This window comes from Mustela nivalis (genome assembly GCF_964662115.1).
Source record: "Mustela nivalis genome assembly, chromosome: 7".
NCBI lineage: Eukaryota > Metazoa > Chordata > Mammalia > Carnivora > Mustelidae > Mustela > Mustela nivalis.
Window position 1 is genome coordinate 33,013,338 of NC_139026.1, and position 17,572 is coordinate 33,030,909.

General features: G+C 32.3%; 1 protein-coding gene across 6 annotated transcripts in view; it reads right to left on the reverse strand.

Moving 5' to 3' along the window:
* LRRIQ1 (leucine rich repeats and IQ motif containing 1) overlaps positions 1-17,572 on the reverse strand; it is a 225,009-nt gene that overhangs the window by 122,489 nt on the left and 84,948 nt on the right. For all 6 annotated transcript variants that reach the window (XM_082738968.1, XM_082738972.1, XM_082738971.1 and 3 more), the window contains 5 exons: positions 14,215-14,334; positions 1,927-2,016; positions 1,157-1,278; positions 542-637; positions 228-310 (listed from right to left, as the gene is read on the reverse strand). In XM_082738968.1, coding sequence (XP_082595094.1) covers positions 228-310; positions 542-637; positions 1,157-1,278; positions 1,927-2,016; positions 14,215-14,334 — 511 coding nt within the window. The remainder of the gene's footprint in view (positions 1-227; positions 311-541; positions 638-1,156; positions 1,279-1,926; positions 2,017-14,214; positions 14,335-17,572) is intronic.

Here is a 17,572-nt window from a genome sequence, read left to right on the forward strand (position 1 = left end):
TGAAGATAAGCATTTAAGTGCATAACAAATCATTTAATGTAATAACATAATTCTTGTTAAGTTTCCTTAAGTTTTCAGAATTATTACCTTAGATATACTCATATCTGTGAATTTTATTTCTGTTCTTATTAAATATTATTAAATATGACTTGGGAAATAATATTTTAAAAGAATTTATCTTCAATATCAGACACAAAATTATTATTCAAAGAGCATTCATCACCCACCTAATTTTTTCCTTAATTTCTTTGACTTCATCTTCTGTGCTCTCTTCAACATTTGCTGAGCAGTAGCAATATCTTTAAAGCCCCTATTAAAAGATTAAATTTAATAAAGGCAAAACAAATATCCATACCATATTAATATATCTATATGCATATAAACATACATATCTGAACTATATAGGTTCCCATTTAAGAATCTGTAACATGCATACAGTTTCTTAAAAACTAATAATTCATAAAGTCTTGAAAAATAACTGCCCTGAACACTTAAAAGTCTCTCAATTTCTTCATATGTTAGTGTAAAATAGACCACATACCATTCTTTTGAAATTTTTTCTTCTTTTTCAGTTTTTAGCAAACTCTTTCTGCTGGTCTTTGATTCAGGAGTCCAGGATAAAGTCCTATTTTGTGATCTGGCAATAGAAAAAAACTATACTAACTGAATCAACACAAGTATATCAGCACTTTTTAAAACTACAAGCTGTTTATGTTGTCTCAAACTTGGAAATAAAATCCATTTAACTTACAGAAAAACTTTATCTTGAAAAGTAATAAAAGTCTGCCATTAATTTAAAATGTTTACATTTCAATTACTTGAAGCATATTTCAATCCTTTTGTCGAAAGAAATGCGGCACTGGAATTTTTATTCTATTTCTTATCTCTACCTATATAGTAGTATTTAAAAGTTCACTTGTTTACAACCATTAATGACATTATTTCACTGACACTTTTGTTGTTGCTTTAAGGAAGCTACCTCACACATTTTTTTTTTTACTGAAAACCCCATAAAATGATTACAGTTTTAACATTAAATGCCCTTCCATCTTCTATACAAGCAAATTTGTACCTACTTTTCATTATTTTTCTACTTATGTAATAAGTGTAATACACTCCTCATGGGTTAATCCTCTAAAAGAGCAATGTAGCTTACCTGCTATTAAACTGTGCATGTTCTGATGAAAACAAATCTTCTTTCTCATTACATAGCCATGCTTGAGCTGGATGACTTCGTAAATTCAGTGAAGTATCATCATATTTTAAGGTTCCAGAAAACTTATCAGGAGAGTAATGTATATTAAGTATAAAATAAATTGAAAAATTCCAGCACTTATATATTACTTTACATGCATATTATTGAGCAGTCTCCCAAGGATAACACATATAAAAATTGAAAATTATAATAAATTTATGTAATACACATAAAAATGTACTTTATTGTAGTGGTGGGGGATATGATTTTTGGTATTGTTTGCATATACAGAATGATTAATTGCAAAGATCTTTAAAAATATCAGAAAACAAAAACTTCAAAGATTATCAAATAAATAACAGATACTGCAGTCCATTGACCTCTGACTGAGAATCTTCAGCTGTTGCCCTCTTAATGCATATTTTTGTATTTTTAAAGTGCTGTCAACTAGTGATTTTAGTCTACTGCCAAATATGCAGCTGAAGTATATCTTTTTTTTTTTGCTACTGTGAAATAAAGTGTTGAAAGAAATCCAAAATAAAGAAAAAAATAGGAGCAAATGAAAGAAAAGCTATATGAAAAATTACATCTGGGGATGAGGAGGAAGTCAGAGGCTTCTAAAAGTAATTGTGTTTTTCAAGTCAATAAATTGCATTATTAATCACTACAGCACAGCATAACCTTAAAAACGAGAAAAGATGGAGCACTAAGAGTTTTCCATGACATGTTACCTTTGGCCAGAGCAGCTGGTTTGGGACAAGCAGTGTTTGTGAAGGAAAGCGGGTGGAATCTAAAGTTAGCCATTCTTCCTCTAAGGCAGCCTGCACAAATAATAAACAATGTACATAATTCAGTTGCATCATGTTTACAAAGAGCCTTTTAAATTGTCTTTTATAAGACAAATGTTAAGAGAATATGTCGTAGTTTTTATTTACAGGAAAATATGCTACTTGCTACTGTGGGATGTTATACACCTGTTTAATGCAAACATTGTAAAAAAGTAAAAGACTTCTCAATCCTAAGTGGGATAAAGTGAGAATGTGAGTACTCAAGTGTTCCAAAAAATAAGAGGTGCAGATTGTTCAGTGTATTTAACTATTTGATAACCATGATTCTGAGCCAACTCCGGATGTAACTGAGGGAAATAATCTTTAATTTCTTTATAATGCAAATTTTAATATTTTCCACCAAACCTCACTATTGAGAATTCATGGTATTTTAACACATTAGTATCAATTTTTCCATAAACACTGTCTATATGATAGCTTTTACTTAATTTCTTCAAAAATTTCACAGATTTTCTGAATAGGTGGAAAAATAAATTTTGTGGCAACATAAAAATCATGGATCCTAATATTAGAGTCTCTAAATCAAGTCTGTGAATGATAAAAAATGTAAATTTAAACTTTGAAATGATACTTTTATAAGTCCCTTCACTTTTTACTCTTAAAATATCTTTATTCCATCTATGTAATTTATTTTATCTTTTGACAGAAGACCTATACTAAGAATGCTATTGCTACAGTATTTAGGATATAATTATCTAAATTTTATTGCCTGTATTAGTTAATATGGTTTAAAATAAACTTCTTGGTTCTATGAAGATTTTTGAATCTTTACAAAAAAGATCAGAATGCCCATGAACTTGCTTTTTTTTTTTAAGTTCTAAAAACATCAGACATTTGTCACTTTTATTTTTAAAGATTTTTAAATTTTATTTATTTAGATTGTATTTATTTATGAGAGAGAGAGAGAAATCATGAGCATGAGCCAGAGCGGGACAGAGAGAGAGGGGAAGGAGACTCTCACTGAGCAAGGAACCCTATGTGGAGCTTGATCCCAGAACCTTGGGATCATGACCTGAGCCAAAAGCAGATGTTTAACAGACTGAGCTACCCAGGTGCCACTTTTTTAAATACTTATTTATTTATTTATTTATTTATTTATTTTAGAGAGAGGGAGAGGGACAGGGAATCTCAAGCTGACTCCATGTTGAGCAGGAGCACTACATGGGGCTCAATCTCATGACCCTGAGATCATAACCTGAGCCAAAACCAAGAGTTGGTCACTTAACTGACTGCGCTTCCCAGATGCCCCAATAGTCAAACATTTATGATTTAAAAACTAGAATGATTATATTCTGAGGAGAACTAAATGTTATTTTCCATTTATACAATTTTCAGTGTTTCTTGACTATGCAGTTGTTTGACAAGTACAATGTCCATTTTTTTCCAGGCAGACATTATTAACATACATATCACAGTTATATATATTTTAAGAATAAATATATGGTTTAAACTGTGCTATTTGATGCAAACAGGATCCAAAGCTCCGATTTTTTAATTCTTTATTTTATGTGGCAAATAAAGAAAAATCCAGTTCAATCCCAGGAAAGATTAAGGCCCATGGCATAACAATGATCATCAAACTCATATTCTTACTCTGATGAAAACTATTAAAGTGAAGAGAGAATGTGAAAATGTGAAGACAATACAATGAAAGGCAATGTGGCAGAGGATTCTGGGAAAATGGTGGAGTAGGAAGAACAGGAACCCTGTCTCCCAACCTAGAGAATGATTGCACTTGCAGAATCCATCTGATGTAACTATCTTGGAACTCTGGAATCTATTGATGGCTTATAACTTCCAGGGAAAAACTTGGATGGTAAATTGGGGTTAATTTTAGTCAATTTCAGCTTTTGGCACTGCTGCCAGCTCTACCCTCTGGCCCTGAGTTAAGCAGCTATTCAGGAGTAGCCTGCACATAGCTTGTACAGCCAGGGTGGATAAGAAGGACTCTGTCCTCCAAATATGATGATCTGTGCACTAATCACTGATTACTTCCGATACAGAGGTGCAAAGACGTACGTGTCCTTGTACTTCCCATCTTGTTGCAAGCTCCTGCCCTGCCAGCTAAGTGATCTCCAGGGGTTTTAATGGGCTGGTGTCCTTCCCTTACCCCTTCACTTTTTTTTTTTTTTTCTCTTTTTCATCTTTTGGGAGTGAGATATCTAAGACTAGGATGCTATTTTTTTTTTTTTTAAGGCAAGAATGGGGTACCTGGGTGGCTCAGTCATTAAGCATCTGCCTTTCAGCTCAGTTCATGATCCCACGGTTCTGGGATCGAGCCCCACATTGGGCTCCCTGCTTGGTGAGAAGCCTGATTCTCCCTCTGCCACTTCCCCTGCTTGTGTTCTTGTTCTCGCTGTGTCTCTCTCTGACAAATAAATAAATAAAATCTCAAAAAAAAATTTTAAAAAAGACTAGAATATTCAAAAGCATCTGCATATATGTGGGAAATTAGATTGTCAACAAACATATATAGGGGAAGGCACAGGCTCAGAAAAGACCTGAGGAGACCTTAAGTTTATATAAAACTCAGGCTGATACTCAGCACAGAGACAGACTACAATAATATAGAAACAAACATAATAAAAGCAAAAACAAAATCCCAGCAAACCCTGGGGAAGAGAATCTAATTTCTAGAGTCACCATAATCATTACATTCAATATCCAATTGTAAATTTTTAAAAAGTCACAAATCTCTCAAAGAAATAGAAGTTTATGGCACACTCAAAGGAAAAATAAATAAATCAACCAAAACTATCCTTTAATAAAGATCTCATGGCAGATTTACCAGACAAAGATCCTTAAATAATTGTTTTAAAGATATTTAAAGAACTAAAAGGAGGGAAAATGATTGATGTATAAACAAAACAAATATCAATTAAGAGACAGAAAATCTACAGAGAAATCAAGAAGAAATTTTGGAGTTCTTTAGTGCAGTAGCTGAAATGAAATATACCCTAGTGGGATTCACTAGAGAGATATGTCTCTGAGTAGGCAGATAAAAAATTAGTGAGCTTGAAGATAGAACAATATAATTATCCGGTTTGAGGAATAGAAAAAAAAAAAAAAGATTAAAGAAAAGTGAATAGAACCTATGGGACCTGTGAGATACCATCAAGCAGACCAACATATATACCATGGAAGTCATAGAAGGAACAGAGAAAGAAAGAAGCAGAGTGCATATTTGAAGAAATAATGACCAAAATTTTCCCAAATTCAGTTGACAGACCTGAATATAAACATCCAAGCAACTCAAAGAACTTGAAATACAATGAACTCAGAACCCACACTGAGACACATAATCAAACTTTAAGAAGCTAAAGACAGAGAATCTTGAAAGAAGCCAATGAGAAGTAACTTATCACATATAAGGAATCCTCAATAAGATAGCTAGCAGATTTCTTACCAGAACCTTGAAGCCCTGAAGGCAGTGAGCTGATGTATTCAAAGTGCTAAAAGTTAAAACAAAAAACAAAAAAACAAATAACTGTCAACCAAAATTCCTGTACTGTCAAAACTGTCCTTCAAAATCAAGAGAGAAATTAAAATAGTCCTAGACAAACAAATGCTGAGAGAGTTCATTACCTTTAGGTCTTCCTGAAAGAAATGCTAAAGAGAGTGCTGCAGGTGGAAATGAAGAGACAAGAGGCAATTGGAAGTCGTGTGGAAAAAAAAAATGAAGATCCCAATAAAGATAAATACATGGGAAATTATAAAATCCAATATTATTGTAACAACAGTTTGTCACCCTACTTTTTGTTTCTACATGATTTAGAGAGACTAATAGAGGAATAAAAAACAACTATAGCTTTAAAAACTAGTATTATTGTGACTTTGGTTTATAACTCCTCATTTAGTTTCCTACATAATTTAAGGCACTAATGCATTTAAAGGAATTATTGGTTTAGTATATAAAGAGGTAATTTTGTGATGTCAACAACTGAAAAGGGTCGAGATGGAGCTGTACAGGAACAAGTTTTGGGGATGCTTTTGAAATTAACAGGGCATAAATTCAAACTGCAGTCTTACAACTTTAGAATGTTAAGAAAGATTGAGAAGTTACTGTTTAATAGCTATATAGTTTCAGTTTTACAGGATGAAGAGAGTTCTGAATATGGATTAAATGGCAGTGATAGTAAAACAACTTTACGAATTTAATACTATTGAATATACACAAAAATTAAGATAGTAAATTTTATGTGTATCTTACTAAAATTTAAAATATTGGAAGAAAAATTTGAAAGTTAATGAGGACTAATTGTGGGAAGGACCAGTATTGCCAGGTAAGGAGCCTTATTTATACACTGTTGTGTACACACACACACACACACACACACACACATATACACACCTTTTCTTCTTTTAAACACTTGCCAACCATCTCCTGTTTTATATTCTCTGGGACTCAAGTTGTTTTCTTTCTACAGCAGGCTAAAGACTCACAAAGAGTGATTTCTCTGTCATAGCACATAGATGTTGATGAAGCCTCTTTCTTAAGCTATACAAAGTCTAGGGGAAAAAACTTAGTCTTTACATTGATATCTAAAAGTACAGAAAACATTAAAAATTTTTTTTTTGGTTTTTAATGCAAGGTCACAAACTTTTGTAAGATTTCTGAACAGGGGCACCTTGGTGGCTCAGTGGGTTAAAGCCTCTGCCTTCAGCTCAGGTCATGATCCCAGGGTCCTGGGATTGAGCCCCACATCAGTGCTTTCTGCTCAGCAGGGAGCCTGCTTCCTCCTCTTTCTCTGCCTGCCTCTCTGCCTACTTGTGATCTCTGTCTGTCAAATAAATAAATAAAATCTTTAAAAAAAAAAAAAAAGGATTCCAGAACAATTCTTTAACCACTATCTCAGAAATTTGTAGAAGCATAAAGAGAAGGCTTAGTATAAAATGCTAAAGATGATTTTAGTGATTATGTAATCACAACAAAAATTGTTACTAAGACTACTGATTTATGTGAGTTCAAGCTTATTAATATCTAGTATATTTGGCAGTACTTTGTTGAAAAAAAAAACCTCAAAATGTCAAGAGAAATTGGCCAAGATTATAAATATACTACTGTTTTAAAAATGTATATTAATATATCATGCTTACCACTGGATATTTATATAAATTTCAGTTATTGCTTAAGAAAACCTTCTGTTCAGATATTCTTTAACTTACAACTGAGGATCTGGAAAACTTCCTGGTTATCAGAAGACTACTAGCAAATTTACTAACATATTAAAAATGAACCTGAATTTAGATAGATCTGTAACTTTGTGTTCAAAATTGAATGTTTGATCAGATATATATGTATTTGGCTTTTGACCAGAGAAGAAATCATTCTACAATTCAACTTTGAGAATCTAGAATATAAAGCTATCATGGAGAAGAGCTACAAATAACATTCATGTCTATTTGGGTATGTATATGCAAAATTTTTCAGGCCATCTACTATAATCTTTTCATTTGATGCATGAAACTAGTATCAGACTTGCCCTAAGTCACAAGTCAGTGAAAACTGAAAAGTCCTAGATATCCTAAAAGCCATGACTTGATATTTTTCTTTCTCCCTTAACTATGCCCTCCCCTGTCCCAACACTTTCCTCTTCTTCTGCCCAAGTTGCCTCTTACTATCCACAAAGTAATTCTTTCTTTTTTTTTAATGCATGAATTTAGTATTTATTACATGTACTTATCACATTTATATTTTTTTAATTTTTTATTTTTTATAAACATATAATATATTTTTATCCCCAGGGGTACAAGTCTGTGAATCACCAGGTTTACACACTTCACAGCACTCACCGAAGCACATACCCTCCCCAATTCTTTCTAATACTTCCTGATAACTTTTGGAGCATCTTAGGATCCTTACAGTTTGAAAATTTGGCCCATTATTAATCTCAAATCTCACTTTCTAAACCTTTTCTTCTGGGGTCCTGTATGGCTCAGTTGGTTAAGTGTCTGACTTCAACTCAGGTCATGATCTCAGAGTCCTGGGATTGAGCCCCATATGGGACTCTGTGCTCAGCGGAGAGTCTATAGATTCTCCTTCCCTTTCTGTCTGTCCCACCGTTGGCTTGTGCTCTCTCTTGCTCTCAAATATATATATATACATATATATACATGATTTTTCATTGAAGATGGAAGAGAAGGTATATATACCTTCTCTTCCATCTTCAATGAAAAATCATGGTGGCTCAAATTCTTGGAGACTGTTATACTCCATGCATACCTACTAAATTGATATCTAAAAGTGCAGAAAACACTGAAAATAGTTTTTCTTGGCTTTTAATGCAAGGTTTTTCATCAAACAAAATATCACTTAAGTTTTTTTCTTTGCCTGTAATTTAGGTTGCATTTGTTTACTTTGCCATAATGTACTGGAATATGTAACACTCTGTGAAGTTAATTTGAGATCGGGATCAAACATGAACTCCAGAACTGAAAGTTGTCCAGCTGGACACAGTTGTCGCCTCAAAAATTATTCCTGAAAACTTACTGAATTTTACTTTGGTCTGAGAAAAAAAAAATCCAAATTTGTTGTGGTTTTCTATATTTATATTATATTAGCTTTTCTCATCTTCTCTAGGTTTAAGGACTCTTAAGAGGACTTGTAATGTTTAAATTTAAAGATAACTATTTTTTTATATATATTGTCTTCTACGTAGTATACTTTAAGTAACAGAGAAAATAAACCTTGTTAAATTAAGTCAACAATTAAAAGTATTATCTAAAATTACCTTATAGTTTAAAAGGTACAAAATAAAAGTGCAACTGTAGATCACTATGCCACATTAGATTTAACATATCTATTATTTAGATATTTATTTGTTATTGCATACACTTTATGGCAAGGTGGCAAAAATCTCCCCTAAAGGAAATTGAGACCTAAGTTTATTAAAACTTCTGCTAAAATAATTCTTTTAAAAAGGTTATTCACCTTGAACTGTGAACTCAAAGCCCACAAAAATGCTTTATTCATAACTGCTTCCAAGGTTTATTATGAGTAATATATAATAGTTGCTTAATGCCAGGAGACAATACTCCATGGGTCTCAATTTCTGCATGTCTTGTGACAACTCTCTTTCCAGACTATCTTTTCAAGGATCTTTATATAGCTAACACCCTGGGAAGACAGAGATAGTGTTTTCCCCCATGTTGGAGGGCACTATGCTTACCCAGGACTCATGTAGCATGAGTCACATTGATTCAATTGATAGGGTTTGGACATTGTTCACAGTGGAGGAAAATGCTAAAGTTATTTTGTGAGTAGGACCTTTTAGGCTAGTTCAATGTACTGTTGTTGTTGCTTCTATATCTAAATTGTAAAGTAGAAACTGATGTATTACATGTTTCACTTTTCTACCCCATAAGTGCCAGAGAGGCTTATCCCAAAGGGGAAGACTTGCAGGTAGAGAAGTGTTGGTGTGAAAAACTCCTGTAATTTGATACTAGTTGGATGATCAATGGGTCAGGATTTAGTCTGAGTACCTCAACCTTGTGATGTTTTAAAATGTGAACACAAAATCATGTAATAATTTTTCCTTCAGGTGTTTTCCAAGTCCATGTAGAATATGTGTAGGAGAGATACCTAGAATCAAAGGACAATAAGAACACCTGGAGTGTTATAAAGCTAAGAAGAAACTTTATCAGTCACTCAATCCTGTGGATAAAGGGATTACAATTGAGGGATAAACAAGGTGAGGATAACCTGGTATATGTGCCACTTTTAGATGAGAAACCATTTTAGCTCAGCCTATAAGAGGAAAAAACAGCATAAAGCTTGAACTAATAAAGCTTGAAAATAAGCCTCAAAAGAATGTCTGCTCATATGCTATCTACCAATAAGATTAATTAAAATTCAATACTTTTTAGAGAAAGAAAACATCTTGCAGGGTCTTTTCACTTTTTTCCATATATTTTTGATACTTCATCAAAGGTTAAATGCTGAAAAAGAGAACTGACTGACTCAAAATGCAAGAAACATACAGTCAATAGGAATAAACCTACACGTGATCCAGGTATTGCAATTAACTGAGAAAGCTTTGAAAATATCATATGTGGTATGTTCAAGAAAATATAGGAAGTGATAGAAAACTTCAAGATAACTGGAATTTATAATAAATAATCAAGTAAAAAATCTGGAACTAAAAAATAGAATAACTAAAATTAAGAATTCAAAATATGGGCTAAAAATAATTAGGTAACATAAGAGAGATGGTTATTAAACTACAAGATGTGTCAGTAGGAAACAACCATATTAAAAGACAAACGACAAAAAAAAGAACAATTCAAAAGAGAGTCTAAAAGACACATGTGAAATGGTGAGAAATTCTAACGTACACAATTTTGGAACCACTTTACATCAAAGAAGAGAAATAATGAAAAAGATTAAATTTTTGAAATAACTGGCTAAGAAATTTCTAAAACTGATGAAAGACATAAGCCACATATTCAAGAAGCCAAGTGGTCTCCTTAATATAAGCAGAACAAATACAAATAAAATTACACCTTTACAGAAAAACACAGAAAATGAACCTTAAAAGTAGGCAGGGGAATGAGGGTGGGATGGTATTTTTAGAGAAGAAAAAGCAAAACTTTTTACTGACTTTTCATCAGAGTCCATGAAAGTCAGAAGCTAATGAAAAAGCATCTTTAAACACCAAAATCTTACCTAGAATTCTATACCTAGAGAAGATATCCTCCAAAATTTAAAATAGGAGAAATGTTCAAGCAATAAAAAAGACTCAACCTGAAGTTAAATAATTACTAAAGAAAATCCTCAGGGAAAAGAAAATGAATCCAGATGGAAGCATGTAATGTAGGGAGAAAAAAGTACATGGAAAAACAACCACAACCTAACAAGCTAATGAAGGGGGAAAAAGAAAAAACAAACAAAAAACTTAATCCATGCACAGAAGGCAATAAAAAACTAAAAGGGAATATAGAACACATGAACAAACAAAAAACAAATACAAAGATGGCATTTATAAACCTAATTATACTCTTATTAAACTAAATTAAAATAGTCTGAATATATTAATGAAAAAATGTCAGAATATAAAAATAAGCTCTTATAAGAGTCACACTTTAAATATAAAACAGAGAAATGTTAAATGGGAATGTTATAAAAACATATACTACTATAAAATTACTAGCCAAAAGAAGGCTATAGGTATGAAAATATTGGAGGAAGTAGCATTTAGTTAAAGAGGAAAACTATATGAAAGAAGGGAATTTTATTATGATGAAAGGCTCAATGACACAATGTCTTAACTATATGTCTTAACTATACAAAATACGTATGACCTAATAATGTAGCCTCAAAGTACAAAGCAAAATTTGACAGACTAAAAGCTCATTTAGAAAAACCCACAATCATAGTAAGAGATTCCTGCATTTTTCTGTCAATAACTGATAGAATTCCTCCCCCCCAAATCACTAAGTATTAAGAAGATTTTTAAAAACAATAAACCTGAAGTATCTGAGATTTCAATAATAAAATACATATATTCCTTTCAAGTGCACATGAAACATTTCTCCAAATAGATTATATGCTGAGACACACTTTTTTTTTTTTAATCTCACATCAAACTCTTCCAGAAAACAGAAACAGGGGAAATACTTCCCAATCAAATGTATAAGGCTAACATAACCTTGACACCAAAATCTAGATTAGGAGTTTTATAAAAAAGAAAATTTACACATCCAACTTCTCTAATATAAATGCTAATCCTAAACAAGTATTAGTAAATCAAATTCAAAGATATGTAAAAAAGATAATACATTATAGCTAAGTTGGTCTATTTGAATATGAGATTTAGTGCTTGGAAAATCAATGTTATATTCATAAAAAGTATTTGATAAAATCCAACTCATTTATAAAATCATCATCATCATCATCATATTAATATCTTGGAATGGTAAAAATGTGTTAAGGAAAGTAACTTCCTGAATCAAATATAGAGTTACTATAAGAAACCTATATTAAAACATCTATTTAGTGAAAGCTTATTTATTGAAAGCTTTCTCTCACAGACAAGAAGCTAGAAAATGATGTCTACTATCATCACTACTCCATACTTTACTGGAAATAATAAGGCAAGAAAAACAAAAGGCATAAGAATTGGAAAAAAAGAAAATTATAATTATTTTCAGATGACATGATTGTATATACAAAATACAAAATCCCTGAGAGATAACCTACTAAAATTAATAAATGATTTCAGCAAAGTGGCTGAATATAAGGTCAACATACAAAAAGAAATACAATATTAGAAAACATAAAATATCTAGAAATAAATCTAACCAAAAATGTACAAGACCACTATGAAGAAAACTACAGAGAATTGTGGACAGAAATTTTAAATGGCTTACATAAGTGACAGGACAGTCTGTGTTCATGGATTTAAAAAAATAATAGTCTAAAAACATTAGTTCTTCCAAATTGATTTATACATTCACTTGACCCAAGGGAACATGACCCCTTCTTCACACTATACACATAAAAATCAATTCTAGATGCACCCTGACTTAAATGCTGAAAGTTAATAAGGTTTCTAGAATATCTTAATGATCTAAGAGTAAGAAAATATTTCTCATATGTCACAATTAAAATTTTTATTTGTAATTTGAAAACGTTCTGTTCATTAAAATTATCCATAAAGACACTGAAAAGGTAAGCTCCAGAGGTTAGACAGGATATTTTCAAGGAAAAACAGGGTAGTATTCATAATATATAAAGAAGTTCTACAAATCAACAAGAAAAAAAGATGTACAACCCAATGGAAAAATATGCCAACCCTTGATCATATCACAAAAGTGGCTAAATGGTCAATAAGCATGCTAAAAGGTATTCAACTATTAATTATGACAGAAATGTAAATTAAAATAATAAGATAACACCACAAATTTACTGAAATGTAAGAAAAAGACATGAACATAGAGCTTCCTCTGAAACCCTCATATTCTGCTGATAGAACTATAACCTGATACATTCACTTTGAAATAACATTAGGCATTATCAACTAAACATAGGTAAATGTTAAGGCTCAGAAATTCTCTTCCTAAAAGAAGTATGAATATGCACACCAAAAGACATGCATAAAAATGTTCATAACATTTGGTCATAAAAGGCAATACTAGAATAATTCAATAAAAAATATCTTCCAAGTAGTATATACTTTTAAAAAGTGGTAAATTTAAGGGGAACCTGGGTAACTCAGTGGGTTAAAGCCTCTGCCTTTGGCTCAGGCCATGACTCCAGGGTCCTGGGATCAAGTCCCACATCAGGTTCTCTGCTCAGTAGCGAGCCTGCTTCCCCCCACCTCCCTGCCTGCCTCTCTGCCTACTTGTGATCTCTGTCTGTCAAATAAATAAATAAAACCTTTTAAAAAAGTGATATATTCAAATAATAGATAAAAAGTGGTACTGACAAAAGAGTGGTATATTTACACTCAATAACACAGATAAATCTCACAGAATATTATTACACGAAAGAAGAGTACATGCTATATGATTCCACTTACAGCAAGTTCAGAATTAGGGAAAACTACTCTATGATGCAGGTATGAATACTAGAGAGGCATGAGGAAGGCTGGGGGTGTTCATATGTTCTATATCTTCATCTGAGTGGTGTTTATGTGGGTGTACCTGTCTAGAGAAGAGGAAGCCTGGGGAGTAAAACCAGAATGTGAAAGGCAAGTGCTTTATACAATAAAATCGAGCTCAATTTGGTTGGAACATATAGAAGCCACAGGAAAGAAGTGGCATAGATGTCTGGAGAGTGTGCTACCTTACTATGGAATACTTAAATAGCAATTTAGAGAGGATACTCTCATTTCCTAGGCAACAAAGAACTACAAAATGCTGTTAAGCAGGGCATGAATTAAGCTCAGAGTTATATTTAGTGAAGGATAACTGATAAACAAAACATGGCATAAATCTGGTCAAAGAACATACAGAAACTCTTGTAAATAATCTATGACTACGTTCTGCACACATCTGTAGAGTACAAAAAGAAGATACTAAGAAATTAGAAGCATACTTTTGCAAAGGTTATTTTTTTAAAAATCTGTAACAGTGTTAAGAGGATAAAAATCTTAGAAGCTGAGTTAGCTCCAAAGTAGTATGCTAAAAAAAAATTAAAACCAATATTTATATTTTGTAGTTGGTACTTACTTCATCAAATGTAAAATCCTCTAAGTTTATTTCTTCATATTCTTCTTCAGATTCTTCATTCTTAATAGCCTCTAAAGCTGTTGTCAGTTTCTTTCTCAAAAGAAAGCCCTTCCAAACTGCCTAAACAAAAATTTAAAGCATGTTATACAAGGTTATAGATCAAACTACAAACCAGATTCTCTGTGTTATCCCATTAGGAAGATAAAACATCTAAGACCTTAGTTTAATGGCTCAATAATCTGTTTTTTGAACTTTATGTGACACTTAAAACTGTAAGATAAATTAAACAACTGCATGTGTCTAAAGTTCTGAATCTCAGGAGACTTTCCTTGTGGTAAGCAGAAAAGAATCTCTAAAACTCCCTCAAATGCACATGTAGGTCAACCAATCAATTATCTGACAATTCCACCAGGACCCATTCTAAACTAAGAAGAAAGAGATACAAATGAAAAAACAATTTTTCTAATTTTCAAATAATTAGGTATAAAATAAACGAACACACATTTAGGAAAATTTCAACATATACAAATGGCCATATTAGAAAGGTACTATCCTGGCCCATAACTATTAACTAATTTCATTTTAAAATAAACTAAGCACGTAATAATAGAATTAAATCCATTTAGGTTTCTCAAAAATATTGGAGTAGAGAAGCTTTTCTAACTATATCTCCAAGAACACAGGAACTTTTAAAGAATAATTGTATGAGGGAGTGAGTTCCAGGATACATTAACTTTAAAAAAAACAAGATAGAATTAAGTGTGTTTTGCATGCTACCATTTATCTATAAATGACTGTATATAAATACATAATAAACAAATACATTATATGAACATATACTTAAATATATATGTATATCTGTTTGCTAATATTTAAAAAGTGTAACTTGTAAAATTAATTTTAAAAATTAAGTATAGAGGTAGAAAATAGAAGACTCAGCTACAGAAGCCAGACTTCTCTGGATATACCTTTCTTAGATTTGACTTTGGAAATGTGCACATGCTTAAGATAATCATAAAATAAACATGAAATAAAAAGAAATTCCTGAAGAAATAGAAAAGATATGTTTCATGCTATGCACACACAGAATTTTTCTAAAGTAACTTGAAAATAGATTTATTTGACTATCTTCCTAGTGAAATATACTCAAAAGAAAAACTTCATTACAAAAGATACCTTCAAAATGTTTTCATATTCATATTGTTGGTAATACTATTGGTATTGTTATTACAGAAAATATATATATTAAGAAGTAGAATATGTAAGACAATAGCCAGATCATATATAACAATAGCAGTCACTCACAATCTCTATAGCAATCAACCTAGAAAGCTAAACCACAACCTTGGCAACAATGAGCTAAGAATGGTCAAGCCTTGGTTAATCAATGACTGTCAGCCTCCCTATTTTTGTCCCTACTTCTAATTCAGGACCGATCAGAGATACAGATATACTTCCCAACCAATCACAGAATACGCCCCACTTCTGGCTGCCTGCTTTCTACCTTCCCCATACCAAAAACCTCTAATTAGACCATATCTGGAGACCTCTCTTTCCACTCTAAAGATCTCCTGCTCCCCTCCCTGCCTTTGAGCTTTATGCCAAAGGCAAGTGATGGTGGCTGACTCCCTTGCCACAGCACTCTCTGAATAAATAACCTAATTTGTTTTATCTCCTCATTTGTATGGTCCTTGTTTACTTCCACTATGTATGCACATGTAAACACAGGCACGGACACACAGAGACACACACATACACACAGAAGGTGAAGTGAAAAGGAGGGGCAAAAAAAGAACAATTATGTTAACGTCGTTCATTGGAACCAGGACTTTCCATAGAAGAAAAGAAATGTAAATATAAATCAATTAAATAAAAGTCTTATCATCCTAAATTTAACTTTAAAATATCATCATGAACTCATGGCACATTTTTTTCTTAAAAATATGTATTTGTGGGGTGACTGGGTGGCTCAGTGGGTTAAAGCCTCTGCCTTCAGCTCAGGTCATGATCCTAGGGTCCTGGGATCCAGCCCCGCATCGGGCTCTCTGCTCATGGGTGAGCCTGCTTCCTCCTCTTTCTCTGCCTGCCTCTCTGCCTACTTGTGATCTCTGTCTGTCAAATAAATGAATAAAATCTTTAAAAAAATATGTATTTGTAAGCTCATCACTACAATGAAAAAATTTTAAAAACAATGACTTTACCAGTCATTTACCATACCAACAACATTCCTAAAATCCTAATGCATTCCTAAAACCCAGACTGGTCTCTAAATATTCCCACTAAAGGAATCAAAGATCTTCAGAGCAAAGACTGGGCTCAGGTTTGAGGCAAAAATATATACAAAATGAACCTGAAACATCATGGCACATTAAAAAGCAAGAGAAATTTTAAAAATGAATGAATTGTGTCACAAAAGCTTAACTTGAAGCTAACTTGGCCAAACGGGACAATTTGAACATCAGTAAGAATGAAACTACAATGGAATTTAATACATCATATAATACATTATGACCATATTATGGTGACCCCTGGAGGATGCTAGGAAACCTCATTAATCTAAAAATTGGTAAAATGGCATTAAGCATTTAACCTACATTTCTAGCATGAGCTGTACCTCAAGGTAACTAAATAGTCTGTTAAACTAAGTTGCTCTTTACTGACATATTTTAGTTAATAAATGAAGAAATTATATGTAGAGTATCACTATTTTACAAACTGTTAATACAAGAATCGATCTAGGCAATGATTATCAATGGTCACTAGTATTCCGAAAAGAGAGGCGACTAGACATTATGTTACTTCCTCACTGTAATACATACCACCACTTACGAGATATTCTTGACAAAAAGCCAAAACCAAATCATATGAAATTTTAGAATCTAATGTCAGCTTAAAGAAAACAAGGGAACAAGAAATACGTAAGTGACACCATGGGAAAGCATCTGGCAAAATTCAGAAAGTAGAAAACTATAGAACAGAGATCTGGTTTCCTTAATAAATAAATTGCAAGGAAAAAAGAAAGACGTTACTATATATTTAAAAGACTTAACATTTAAACTGAAGGCAAGGTAATGACCTTATTTATATTTTGATCAAGAAAGATCTATGAACAAATATTTATAAAAGAGAGAAATTTGAATATTGATATTTGGTGATAATGAAAAATAATTTTTAATCTCTAGGTTGATAATATAGTTATACTTAAAACAATAGGTCTTACAGAAATTCATACTGAAATATTTATAAAAGAAGTGATATCTGGGATTTATTTCAAATAATCTGGTGATGAGTGGGGAGAGGTGGGTTGGTAATGAAGAGTTGGTTATAGAAGATAACAAGGTGATGTGCAGCCCTCGGG